Here is a 14305-nt window from a genome sequence, read left to right as displayed (position 1 = left end):
CATACCCATAAATTCAGAAGAGAGAAGCCTTTCAAACAGCACTGAATTCATTTACCTGACTGCATGAAGTGATCCCAGCCATCTTCAAACGGTAATCACTTTTTAAAAGAAAATAGCAGAAAAGAATGCAAACTGTACCCCCAGCTCCATGGGTGGGTACAAAGGTGGATGAGTGAGCAGGGATCTATTGTAATTATGCACCTGTATTTCTAGTTCTCCCAATAGAGTAATTTTCTTTTCTCCATGTGGTGGTAATAATAATATGCTCTAGCTCCAGCAAGTAAAACTTCTCAAAGAATGTTTCTTTCAAGACTGTCCTCTAGCAATAATAAAGGGAAAACTTTAACATGTGTGCTGCAAAGAGCAACAAGAGAAAAGTCAGGAACAGACAAGTAATGAAAACCAAAGTTTTTGTGTCTAACACATGGGGGATAAGTTTTCTCAAGGGGGAAAAAAAAAAAAAGTTAGCTAGTGACATGATGAAAAAAAAGCAAACAGTGAATGACATGTATTAAATTGATGGGAGAATATGGATGTTCTCAGCCCAAAATGCATGCTGTAGCCCATTTAACCAGTCCAGGGGCATGGTTCAGGCATAAAAGAGTTTCCTGAAAGCATGAAGAAAACAATATGGGTGTCCCAAATGAAAACAAATACTCTGTCTTATCATTCTCACTGTCACATATAACTGAATGCTGATGGCTCTGATAACCACAAATTATACTGCTTCCAACTATACTGGAAGCTTTGCCTACCAGAATCTGGAGGGGCCACAGCATCTCCCACCTTGAAAGAAATGTTTGGCTCATTCCTGAGTACTGTGGTGTATCCGAAATGGAGACGTGTATTGGAACATTTCAGAATAAAATTCCAATGTCAGCTTGGATTAATTAGAACCTTGAATGCTTGAAGACTCATGAACTGAGGACTTCTGATAAAGTTTGTAAAAGGTCTTCACAGAAATTTCAAAAGAGGGTAACTGAGCCTTATTTTGGCAGACACAGTCATCAGACAAAAAAAAAATCATATAGAAAACAGGGCAATGCTTTTAGCCCTCCCCTCTCCTCTGTACCCACAGGTACCATGTTCGTTGCAGAAATCCTGTTTGCTGCAGATCACTATAACTATGATCAGGGCATGGTTTCTATCTGCTATGTTGCTTCTCACACATTCCTGTTTATATAAAGAGAGAGTGAAGAGAAGGAACACAGAATGCTTTATGTTAATAAATAAGAAATTAAAACCAAGGCTTTGTGAGATGCGCTTAATTTGTCTCTTGTGACAAAAATAATTTGCTTGGGGAGAAATAAAATGCTTGAATTAGAAAAGAGCGGGAAAGATGGAAAGAAAAAGAGAAAACGCACAGTTGAAGGGCCAGAGAAACAGACTCACTGCAAACAGATCTGACAGGAAGAGGCATATGAAGCTGCTATTTACCATCAAGTGCAGCATGCATGCATCACCTCCTGGCAAGCGAGTTTAAAACTGTCAGAACGCTACGGCTAGCGCATTGCTGCTAATCATATCAAGGGACCGCAGAACGAGGACAAGGATCTATTTTAATATTTACCACTCAGTACTAGCATCTTAGTGTCCTTTTATGGATTTGTTTTACTCATCTACTTGTAAGGGAGGCTGGATACAACTTTCCTGCTGGAAACAATTAATTTAATTTTGAATGTAATTGAAATGAATTCTAGAATATTCCTCTTTACTCATTAAGTCAGGGATTAAACCTGTTACCTCCAGAAATCCTATGGAGGAGGAACACAGCTTAGTTTTTCTGCTCCCCATGCTGCATTTCTGAGAACAGAATCCCCCTTAAGCTTTACTGGTGAAGACTTCTTTAGCATCCTATACGATCATTACCTCAGTTTCATTGCAGCAGAAGATGTCAGAATGGGTATAAAATTCTGGATCTAGGTCAGCAAGGGCTGGAGCAGGGTTAAACAAGGTTTTTACTGAAAAAAAAAATGGAAAAAAGTCTAAACCTCTAGTATTTTAGATTAACACAACACCTGGAATATCATTGTGGTTAATACCTTCCAAGATTGCATTCACAGCCCCCAGTGTTTAGCATTAAATGCAAATGACTCTCATTTTCTATGTCTTCATTTTATAGAACTGCTAGAAGTTTTATTATATTAAAATTCCCATCTAATTAATGTTCAGTCACATAATAGGAACATGACAGACAAGTAACAGGAAAAAAAAGCAACAAATTATTAATTAAAAAAAAAAACAGCACAGGAAAAGTCTTAAGCAAATACAAATTGTTTAACTGATGGTTCTTCTTAGAGGATTTTAACAGGTTTTACAAGAACCTATTTAGTTCTAGATTTTTTTCTATGTTGTTATCTGCATTCTATACATGAAGAGACAGGGATATAGACTAATGAAGGACGTGTCCAGACAGGGATTTAAATGTGGTTTTGAATGTGTTACCTAACTTGTTCAAACTGCCACACTGTAAAACTCTAGTGTAGACAAAGCACTGTATATTTTTAATATGTTATCTGGCAGAGCTAAAACCTTAGCTAAGGTATGGTAGAATATGTTAGTTAACCTAATCCGAAACTGTAGCCTAAGGCTCTGTGTAACAGTAGAAAAGGTTTGTCATGAGGACAGAGTGTAAGTGACTTCACTGTTAATACAGGAAGTCCTCAGAGTTAGTTTCTCATTTTGCCAATGTTATGTTGAATGCTGCTGTCTTTTAACTACACGGCCATCGCTTTTATGTAAAGTGCACTCTCTTACTTGAGAAATATTGCAAGTGATCAAATCTTCCAATTTAGATGCCTGTATTTTCAGCCCTATATGTTTATTTAGACTCTAAGCTATAGTACACGGACACCCAGAACACTTCTGAATCCCACTTAGCTCCCTAAAGAGAAAGATCCTCAAAGCTTTCCGAAATCTCAGCTCCAACAAGTTTAGAGGATACTCATTTTGATTAATACTTCAGAAAGTTGCCTGTGACTTTATCATGTCTATTTGTCTCGTTAAAAATAATCTTATTAAAAGCACAAAGGCATTTACTCAGAAGTCAGAAAACGTCAGAATTAGGATTTCCAGTAAAATCTTCATTTGGCTCCCTTACATTATTACAATACAGTATGTATTATAATAAACTCTTTAATTATATGATCACATACCACTGAAAAACAGCATGTGAACACTTAATTAAAGACTGCAACCTAATATATATGCAGAAAAGAGACAAATTAAGCTTTCATAGGCAAACTTAACTCTTACACTTCCTATTTTCTGAATTGCCACCCTAATTAAGTTTTTTTTATTTAAAAAAAATAAATATTTAAGGTATACATTCATAACCAAAACAAACAAACAAAAAACTCCAACAAACAGTACATACTGAAAAACAAACTCAGTCCTATAGTATTATAATGACATATACAATGGTCATGAACAGCACTAGAAGTGTTCCAGCTTGGGCTTTAAGTAATGCAGACTCATCATGAACAGGTTGGAATATGTTGGTATTATGTAGTTCACTCCCATGTTTAATATTTGCTGAGCACTGGGGAGATGGAAGAACCTTAAGATTGTCTTTCAATCTGTGAAAAACAGGACTTGTGTTCCCCTTAGGAACACCAGATTATTTTCTGCCCAATCTCTGCCTTTCCATTTGCCAAGACCCATTCTCCTAACATACTCTCCATTCTTAATAGTATGAATATAGAAGAGACAAAGCTGGGTTGGAATGGCGGGGGGGGAAGCATAGATTTCAGACATGGGAAGCATAAAAGGAATTAATTTTTTGAGATGTCAGAGGAAGAAGGAAGAGAACTGAAAGGAGAACCTCTATTTCCTTGGCCTCCAAGAAATCAATATCAGTGTAAAAGAAGCTGCTTAGGATCAGAGTCAGGAATGACTCTGAAAGTCTGTGTTGAAGGTAGTTACCTTCCAAAAGCAGGTAACACAGTAAAAATTAGGCAGATTTTCATACTGTAAAGTCTTATCTTTAAATGAAATCTCCCTTGGTATCAAGTCTTTACTAAGTTTTGAGGTAGCCAGTCTACACCTTTTAAAGGCACGTAGACTGGATGGCAGTTTTCCATGGCCTAGTTTCTGAAGCCACTGTCTTGGCAGAATTCTACAAATAATTTAACCACGAATAAACAGCTTGTATGAAAAACTGCAACCCATGATTAAAAAGTTGAAGCACTTGATCTACTTGAAAGTGACATACAACCTTAATAGCTGAAGCTGCTTCCAGACCTGGCTAATGCCATTCTTCCTTACAGTGTTAACAGGCTGGAGTTATCTGTCTTTATATAGAGTTATCTGTCATTTATAGAGCTTGGCATTACAGGAGCCTGAAAACCGCTTTACAGACTTTGGTGCACGATAATATTTTGCCCATAAATGAAGTGGTTCTCCTCTTGGAAGCAGCATGTGGCCATTACAACCTAACATTTTCCAATCAGATTTCCACTGCAATTTATACCCACTTAGGTTATTCACAACCCCTCCCTTCCTTCCTTCTTGACTTTCCTTCACCCTGAGATTGTCTTCAACAATCAGTGCTACAATTACAGGATGTCAGAACACAAGATGTCTCCTTCTCTAACAAATCTGTGTCATGTGCACTCAACAGAAGCAAAGGGGTTTTCCATGAGCATCCATATTCTTTTTCCATCTTAATGGTTATTTCGTTTCAGTAAGAATGAAGAAAAACAGGCAAAAAAAAACAACCTTGAAGCTGTGGTTTGAGACATCTGGATATGCATCTGTTCAACAAAAATACTGCACATCCTAACACACATTACTGCATTATACATGAGCGTATAGCAGGCTAAAAAAAAAAAAAGAAAATTGCATTAACAATTTAGAATTGGCTAAGGATGGATTTTTACAATGCTACAAACTCAGCTGTTTATTTAAATTTGACTGCATCACGACACGTGAACATGTGTAGCCAGTTGCTTTATAGCAGAAGCAACCCAAACTCTGCTGACACAAGACCTGCACAATGACAGCAGACTGACAGCACAGAACTAGTGCTGGCCCACAGTTACCACAATCTCTCCTCAATATGTTGTGTTCTCTGCAGTTGCTAAATGCCTGCATGCCTGTTGTGTGTATCAGGTTTGGATTTTCTGACATGGGCTGGTATCCTGCCATAAGGAAGTGACAAAAAAATAAAGCAACTTTACTAGAACTATGTGCAGACTTAGAAGAAGACAAAATAAGTCATTGATATTGGTTCATGAACCAATTATATTCCATTAGCCACTAGATTAACAATGTTATCAATTTTCATAAAAATTTAAAACTAAAACATAGCAAGTTCTGTTGCCCCCTCCTTATGCAGACTGTAAGCATCCCAGGTGCTAGTTACTCAGTTAAGTGAAGTTTAAATTTTTTTTTTTAATTTGCATTTCAAATAGAAGCAAAAAAAAATTCTTCTGTGTGCACAGAGTATAGTTCGTACAGTTTAGGACTATTACCGATATTACTACCAAAGAAAATCTCTCTCGGGCTTGCATGTAACATAGCCACTTGAATCAGCACAAAATATGTGAAAAGGATGCATGAAGTTCTCCTACATCTGAAGAAGAACTTCTCCAAAAGAGTGGTCAGGTGCTGGAGTGCCCAGGGAGGTGGTGGAGTCACTTGTGGTGGTGTTCAGGAAATGTTTAGATGTTGTACTAAGGGACATAGCTTAATGGAAAATAGTGGTGATAGGTGGATGGTTGGACTGGTTGGTCTTGGAGGTCTTTTCCAACCTATGGTTCTGACTCTATGATGCCTTCACTAGTGCATGAACAACAGAAATGACAACAGCTGCACAGCAGTGCTCAGTGCTGCAGGGTGACTGAGGAGCAAAGAAGCCCAAGGTGCTATGATCTACTGGAGCAAGTCTGGACCCAGCTGCAGGGATCCAGTTAGTTCTGATCCCAGTTCCTTCTGCGACCAGCTGCACAGCTGACCATTTGAGCTGATCCCTCATAGTCTATCCACAGTCTTGATAAATGAGAACAACATAAGTTTAATACAATATAGATGCTTCACTTGCATAATTATTTACTTAGCGTTGTACAAATACTGTGGTAATTGTGCTTGAGTAACTGAAGGAATTACAGACACTTAAAGAACAAAAGCATCATGTTGGTAGTGAAACCCCATCTTGTTCAAGCAAAATGCCAGCTTTTATCCAGGTATATTTTACACTGAAGGAACAAGGGCCTACATTTAAAAGAACAGCACAGTAACAATTACTAATAATTTCACAGACCATAGACCATGACTATCTATCCAACGGCAGCATGCCAACTCACACTCTAAGAATCTTTGTTAAAAAGAAAAAGCTCTTTTTTTAAAATTTTAAAATTAGGGATATTAACTTCCATGCAGAAAAACCACAGTCATACTTATTGCTTTGCTACAAGAACAAGGGCATAAGTCTGTTTTTGAGGTTATTTCATTCACTTTGTTGTGTGCAGAACTCAACTGACTTGCATTCTTTATGCTTGTTCTGCACTGGCACAAGACCAGAGTCAGGCCCATAGTTCCTGACCTAATGACATTACAGTGTCTTTAGTCACAGCATGAAAATCAGAGAAAAAGCAGTACCAGCCATATATGGGATTAGAAGGGTAGAGACTGATTTGCCATTCAAGTTAAATGTAGCAAAATTTAAAAACTGAATTCGGTTTTCACTAGCGTAGCATGAATTTGTTGGTCATTGTTTCAGTTCTAAATAATACTGGTATGACAGAAAAGACCACATGATCTTCACTTTGAAAGCACAATAAAGAATAGTTTTCATGCAACACGAGCGAAGGACACAGAAAGGCTTATGCTAAATTACCTCCACTAGCACGTGCCATTTTCAGCGCTTCAAGAGAAACAGCAGGGGTTATTTCTAGCTGGCAGACAACCACTTTGGCTTTACAGATGATATCAGAAGCTCTCTTCAGGTCTTCAGAATTTAAAAGCAGATTGGCTCCTGGAACTATGACAATAACATTCTGTCCTAAAGAGAAGATATAATATTTTTTGCGTTAACTTTTTGCAATAAAGTATGTAAAACAGTCCTTTGCTTTTCTACAATACCTTTTAGATGATGATTTCAGTTTTCTTTCAAAAAACCCTAGAAACAATTTAATACTTGTGGCATTTTCAAATATCCAATTATATCAGAAGATAATCAAAACAATTGAAGGATTAACAAATACAATACAATGCAACAAATGCAGCATATATCTCTTCAGGAAAGTCATGAATGAACTTTCCCCACTCTAATTTCAGTATTTCTAATGAACCGTAAAGAAGCACTATACTAGTCACACTGAAGATATGGAACATACACCAAGACTGATATGTGTCTTTTCCTAAATTACTGCAATAGTATTTGAAGACAAAAGCATCACGATCAATCTTCCCGTGAGCAGGTAACAGGATATTTCACAAAGCAATGAAAATTATGTGCGTCCAAATTATGTGTTTCAGAAATGCAGACTTTCTCTGTCTATTCGTGAAGCTTCAAGTTAGAGCCCCTAAACAATATGAAAACCAGAATCAGCATGTTACAAAAAAACTGAGATAATGCTTGTGGCTGAAGAAACCCTTAGAAGTAAGTAAGAAAAGTGGATAACAGACCTTTCTGAACTTGAAGCTGGCTGGTTGAATGCTCTAAGCAAAGCTTTACACACAGCAGTATCTCAAAGCACTCTAAGATCCTTTTCAGTCTTGTCGTTTGTTTTACAGTTAGGTGAAGAGGTTCATTTACGTAGGTTCCAAATAGGTTTTTGTTTTTCTCCAGACGTGCAAGTTGCCCTCTTTTATTGCAGTTTCTTTGTTTCTTTTTTAATCTCTGTTACAACACCTAGAGACCTTCAGGCATGGGTGCCTTCAAATTAAAATTTATTATTAATCACTCAGGTATTAAATTCAATAAGTCAGTTGCTCCTTGATTTACAGGCTCAGCCCGCCCCCGCTGAAGGTTCCTTTAAGGACTGCCAATCATTAAAGGATACCAATTCTGTGATGAACTGAATTACTCTGTAAATAAATATTTATGTTTTTAAGTACATTATTTTTCTTGAATAAGACTTCAAAGTCCTTTGAATAAGAAACGTGCAAAGCTTGTCTCCCTAAATGTGCTCTGAAAAGAAAGCAGGACAATGGAAAGAATAATATAATGATCTCAGAGGGAGGGGCCCAAGCTTTCCAAAGCAATTCTGCTGTCAATGGTTTGGTACAGAACAGCTGCATTTGAAAAGCAAAACCTCAGCATTTAAAGCCAACGCCCTGCTTTTCAACAGACAATGATGGGCATCTCCGATTAAAAAACAGAAAGAAAAAAATCTTCTGCAACAAGCAAATGCTATCAAAGATATCTGAAACCTGCAAAGGAGACTTTCAAAGGCAAAAAGCAACTATTTTGCCAAGCATATATGCTGAAAGTTTATGTAATAAAGCAGTAAATAGATAAATAAATAAACCACAACGAATTGGTAGAACAAAATATATTTCATTTCTGCCTTGACTCCATGCTACATAGAATCTGAGACTCTATCTACATGTCTTGCTGCATTATCTTGCTAAACTATTTAGCTGTACTGACATGTATATTATTATTAGTCTTTAGAGCTAATGGCCCAAGGCGATAAGGAAGGCTGTTTGCTTAAACTTATATGTGCAAATTCAAGATAGACCATGCTGCATTGGATTACATTCAGAAGCTTTTCTTTGTAACAACAAAAGGCCAGAGACTCAAAGTCTGCTTTAAAGCAAGCAAACCATACCTGCCAGAGAAATGAAGTACCTACTGCGCTGTAACAGACTTGACTGGCTTAAACTCAAGCTGTAAATAAAAAGCCACATTCTGTTCTTAGCTATGCATACCACACTGACTGTGAATGACAACAGTCACCAGAAATTTATACCAGTGTGCATGAAAGCAGAATCTCGACCCGTGTATTAACAACTAATACCAGAATTCTGTATTACCAGCACCCATCTTGTTGGAAGCAACTATTTCTTGCCAGGGAAATCAGATGGGAAATCAGCACCAGGGACAACAGAGTTAAAGACAGATGGTAAACAGGGGACGGATTCATCTTGTCCAACATTAACAAATTTCAAGTTTTCCAAAACATTCTACATTCTAGAGAATTCTAAGAAAACTAATTTCTAAGGATTAGTTTTCTAGGTTCCTTCAACAAGGAGGTAAGTATTTTCAGATGTTTTTCAGTCTTCCGTTTCTTAGATAGCCTTTTGAGGTGAACATAAACTATCTGAAAAATGTCTGTGTTCAACTGTAGATGAAGCTTTAAAACATTCACATAACTTAGAAACAACTCCAGTGAGGTGAAAATGTTGCCCATACTAAGAATGACAGAAAGATATTCACTGTGTTAAAGCTAATTCTAAAATATTAGTGCATAAACTAAAAGTTCATCGTTTTTTTGTAGGGAGCATCTATAGAATTGTAAGTTTTGCAGATGTCAGCTAAAATAAAGGCCACATTCACAGCTCTTGAAAACTAGAATAGCTAAATAAAGCTGATAAACTTACGGAAGCTTACACCAGATGGGGATTAAGTCCAATCAATACTTTAAACAGCACATGTATGTATATGTAAATACTGTTCTTGGCTGGCCTTCTAACCCTGCTGCTGTTCCTTCTTAGAAGGCTAGATAACTCCAACTATATTTTTCTTCCAAGTATCCTTTTATACATGCCACCAGATGAGAACTCTCAGTGGAGAGCAGTAAACACCACAGTGCAATAATCCTCACTTTACTGTTAATACAGGATGAAGAGGCTAAAAGTCATCAGTAGTGCTTAGAACTCATTCAAGATCTCAAAGAATACAGTTTAAACAATAGGTACAGAACTTCTGAATATTAGTTAATTGGGAAAAAAGAACATGTTTGTGACCAGAAAATAATGTTACAAGGAAAATATTTGCTGCTAAATCACACAATTCATGACTACAAGGGCATGTTTTGGGTGTGTCATAGTACAATAATTTCTGTGGAGTGACTTGGTAGAAGCACTGAACAGTTTTCTATGTAGAACATTCACGTTTATGATGAATGTCAATACATAGAAATTCGATAAAAATTCAGTGACATTTATTTACAATCCTGAAGGTTCAAAACAAAGTTTTCTCTTTGGAAAGTACAATTCAATCAAGTTGGCATATGTATTCTAAGTTTGCTGTGTTTATTGAGCCCAATTGAAACGTATATTTTGAATGTTTTTATACAACCAGTGCTTCAGTATTGAAAGTACATTTACTTACAAATATTGCATATTCACTGTTGATGAATGATTAATATCCTCATCAAGTCAGTGTAAAGCCTATCTCAAGTGAGGGTTATCTCACAGTATTCTCTATAGGTGAATTTAGTTTTAGCTTGCAATAATCAAGAGCACTTAAATCATGACCTGCCAATCTCTGTTGTCCCCTCAAGTGAATATTTGCCATGAATATGAAAGTTGTCAGATTGGTTCAAGCTACTGGTCCAGTCAGAGCAGCTTAATGGCAGCATCAAGTCAGTACCAGATATGGATAAAGCTGCAATAAGCTTTAGACATAATTAAGTAAAAGAAATTATTCATAGAGTTTTTTTCCTTCTCTACATGTATACATAATGGTCCAGTACATCTCATAATTTTATGGAGTTCTTACGACTCAGTAAAACACCATTAGCAGAAGGTGTGGTTAAGTGATAGCTAGTGGAAAGAAAGCAAGCTGAAAGAAGAAGCTGCAGTTCAGTGGTACAACGCACCTCAAAGAAAACATGTTAAGAAAAGTGGCTTGAGGTACCAATTTTTCTCCTTGAGAGTGGAAGTACAGATTAGAAGTACACAGAGTCCCAGAGTTGAAGATTGTGTTTGATCTAAACCTATCTGAAAAGGAAGTCATATAAAAGAAAGAACTTGACAGGAACACCAGGTTCCAGAAAAAAAGTGCTGTACAGATTTTTGAGACCAGCCCAGAGTGAATCTTTTACAGCATCTCTGGGTTGTACATTATCCAGCACTACCATAAACTTGTTAAACATCTCCCCGCCATTTTGAATTAAAGCAGGATTTAACCTTTCTTTCACTGAAATGACACTGTATTGTCTCCAAATATAATGCATTTTTGAGAATATAAAATGCACTTGATAATTTTCCATTTTTTAATTATTTTGCCAATTAAAATAATGGTTGAGTTATATCTGTGTAACTCAGCAAAAATCTTCCCAGAAATTCAGCAGCAGCGCTGGACAGACAGACACAAGTAATACAAGGGAATCTCTACTTCAGAACCTCCTCTGATTCTGGTTTCATTGGTTTTCTTTTCCTCCATCATAGTATGCTCTCTCTATTTGAGAATCTCTCCCACTTCCTCCTGTGATATTACACTGTTGATTGCAGTTGGTATTTTCTGTGTCACTACTTTGTAAAGAACTGGTAAGATGCAGGTGAGGCACACAAAAATACAGCAATTAAAACATCATGATTTAAAGCAGTATCTATGTTTTCTATTTGCTTCTCATTATCTTAACACAAACCAAGGCCCCCTGTCCCCCCTACACACCACCAAATGCTTCCCATTTACATATAATTTGAGCTTGCAGAAACTTTCACATGGGTCTGCACTGACTGCTGTGATGTCTCAGCTACGCCAGCTCAACTACTGTGGTAAAGCATGCATGTGTAGACAAGCCCTTTAAAAAGTGCGGTAAAACCTGTTTAGGTCAAATCAGCCAGGTTTCTACAAGAAAAGAAGTGTCTCTTGCAACAGCAAGCACATAAGTACTGCTATTTTATTACAATTTACTCAATTCAGGCGCCAGATGGTTTTAGACAGAAGCAACAACCAGAACCATTACCAATTCTGTGCATCTGTTTGCTTTACAGCACAGTTTTGACCAGGTTTGTAACTAGATTTTAAATTAAATCTGAGGCCAGTGGTAACTTAATTTAGGATTTTTTGTAGTTTCTGAAAGAAACAAACTACATCACATTATGCATTATTCTGTTCACTGTGAGAACCACAAGACTATCAGAGATCGTTCACACTAACACTTAAGGTTAACCATGTGACACTGAACAATCAGTTTCCCTTTCCTAATGCTTGTACAGGTTTTAAATCCACAAGGTGCTTTTGTTTCTTATCCTTCAGAAATTAATTTCTACTTTTTCCAATCTCAGCCATGGTTACCTTAGCTGGCCATACATATTTAAGAAATACTTAGATTGCTTCTTATGCAGTCATTCTGGATAACAGACCTAGAGCCAATTATGCACAAAGCTGTGAGGCCTGGGAATATGCCCTACTGGATTCTCACTGTCTCACCCATTTACAGTGCTTGCAGTAGTGACTGCATGCAGCAAAAGAAAGAATGCTTAAGATCTGTGACAATTTACCTGCTAATCCAAATCAAGAGAAGGTAGGTATCCAGTTTATTCAGTGTATTAGAGCTACCTTATTCCTGAATTAGAGCTGTCATGCATTTGATTAATCTTTCTTAGGCAAAATTAAACTCACATCTCCAACGAGTTTGCTTAATTTTCCTGAATGTTCCTGTGTAGACTTGCCTTTAGTCCCCATTCCTTCCCAGGTTTGCTCCTGGAGCAAATAGCCACGTTTCCTTCACCCTCTTGAGCTGTAGCCCAGTGTACCATCAAGCTACATAGGAACTTGTTAAGTTGATGTGTCAGCTAAGCTGCGGTACCTGTTCAAGTGAAGGCTATTAGTGCACCAAAAGTGAATTAATTCAGTCACACTTAATCTGTTATGTTTGCATAAACATTATTTATCCTGTGCTCTAAAGTTTTATCTAGACTCAAGTGCTTTTCCTAAGAGTTCTCAGTCACAGTTTGCTTGAAGAAAAAATAAAGTTTTCAGAAGATAGTTTAGCAGACTTGAAGAGGAATATGAAAACATAACCCTTCTCTCCTTCTTCCCCTGCAACATGAGAGCAAAGGAAAACTAACATGGGGAAAAACAGATTTGCTATTTAATCGTGTATTCAACACTGCAGATGCAGCCTGGGATCAAGAATTGCAGTAATATTACAAGAATAGCGTAAATATTTCTACTAATACTAAGGACAATTATATTTTCTGATTCAGAGCATAATGATTCATTCAGTGTACTCAGGAGGCAAACTTCTCTCACGGCAGAAGTGCTAAGCAAGTCATAGAGGAAAAGGAAAGCTTTAACCTCATTCTGATGCACTTTCTCCTGTGAACAATGTGAAAATGGATAGATCAGCTGGCTGGTTGAATTATGGCCATCGCATTGAAAGTATAGGAGTCTGATTCTGATGCTGTTAGGCATCTCATTCTACAAATTTGCAATAATGTATGAATAAGACCATGAAAAAGATGAAAGATGTAAAAAACTAATTCCACAGTTAAAAATGACAAGTCAAAGATGGTATTTTTTGAGGCAGTAGAGACATAATGAAGAAGACAACTCTGAGTAGAAATAATGTACCTTCACTGTTGACAATTATTGAAGCAGTTCCAGTAACAGCATCTGCAGTCTGACCTACAAATGCTAAGAAAGGGAAAAGTTACAGCATGCATTAGTTCAATACATCACTTTCAACCAATAGCATGTGATTCAGTTTAATTGAATTAAATCTAAAACGAACTCATAACCTCCAGCAATTTAAAAATGCTAATTACTCTTTCATGTGCAACAATGCCAGAGAAGCTAACAAAAACAAAAAGTGTTAATTTACACCCACAAAACAGAAATGTGAGTCCAACATTCTTTAATTTGGCTACATCCCGGCTTTAAAGAAAGCATGTTATTTATACAGCTTTCTCAGGCACTCTCTACTCCTACATGGAAGTATTTATTTTATCCAGTAGAACAATAGTCAAGGCTGGAGAAACCAAAGATATTAAAATAACACAGCATTTAATTCCCCATACATTTGCATTTTCAAGAGAAACATTAACACGTAGTATGAAGGCAGCATGAGGCTATATGTTTCCTCTTGGCATTATTATTCAGATATCTAGAAGTTAAGCTGGCAGCACTGTCTGTTATAAAGATTGTTCAATATTTACTACTGTAAGAGCAGGTTTTCAGACGTCAGATAATTTGTCAAATATTAACCAGTGAGCCGAAAGTTTCAACGATAATGGATTGTGTTAGGTAAAACCCAACACCTAACATCTGGTGTGGATGCCCCATTCCTGGAGGCGTTCAAGGCCAGGTTGGACAGGGCTCTGGGCAGCCCAGTCTACTATTAAATAATGAGGTTGCTGGCCTTGCCTCCTTGGTGGCAGGGGGTTGGAGATTCATGATCCT

General features: G+C 37.1%; 1 protein-coding gene across 1 annotated transcript in view; it reads right to left on the bottom strand.

Annotated features, from left to right (window-relative positions):
* The window catches only part of RBKS (ribokinase), a gene marked incomplete at both ends in the record, with an annotated part of 65167 nt that overhangs the window by 25325 nt on the left and 25537 nt on the right, over positions 1 to 14305 (bottom strand). The window contains 3 exons of the mRNA XM_079550823.1: positions 1870 to 1961; positions 6839 to 7003; positions 13478 to 13540. Coding sequence (XP_079406949.1) covers positions 1870 to 1961; positions 6839 to 7003; positions 13478 to 13540 — 320 coding nt within the window. The remainder of the gene's footprint in view (positions 1 to 1869; positions 1962 to 6838; positions 7004 to 13477; positions 13541 to 14305) is intronic.

Source organism: Tetrao urogallus (genome assembly GCF_951394365.1).
Source record: "Tetrao urogallus genome assembly, chromosome: 2".
In the NCBI taxonomy this organism is placed as follows: Eukaryota; Metazoa; Chordata; class Aves; order Galliformes; family Phasianidae; genus Tetrao; species Tetrao urogallus.
Note: the sequence above shows the minus strand (reverse complement) of the source record. Positions and strands in the feature narration are given on the sequence as shown.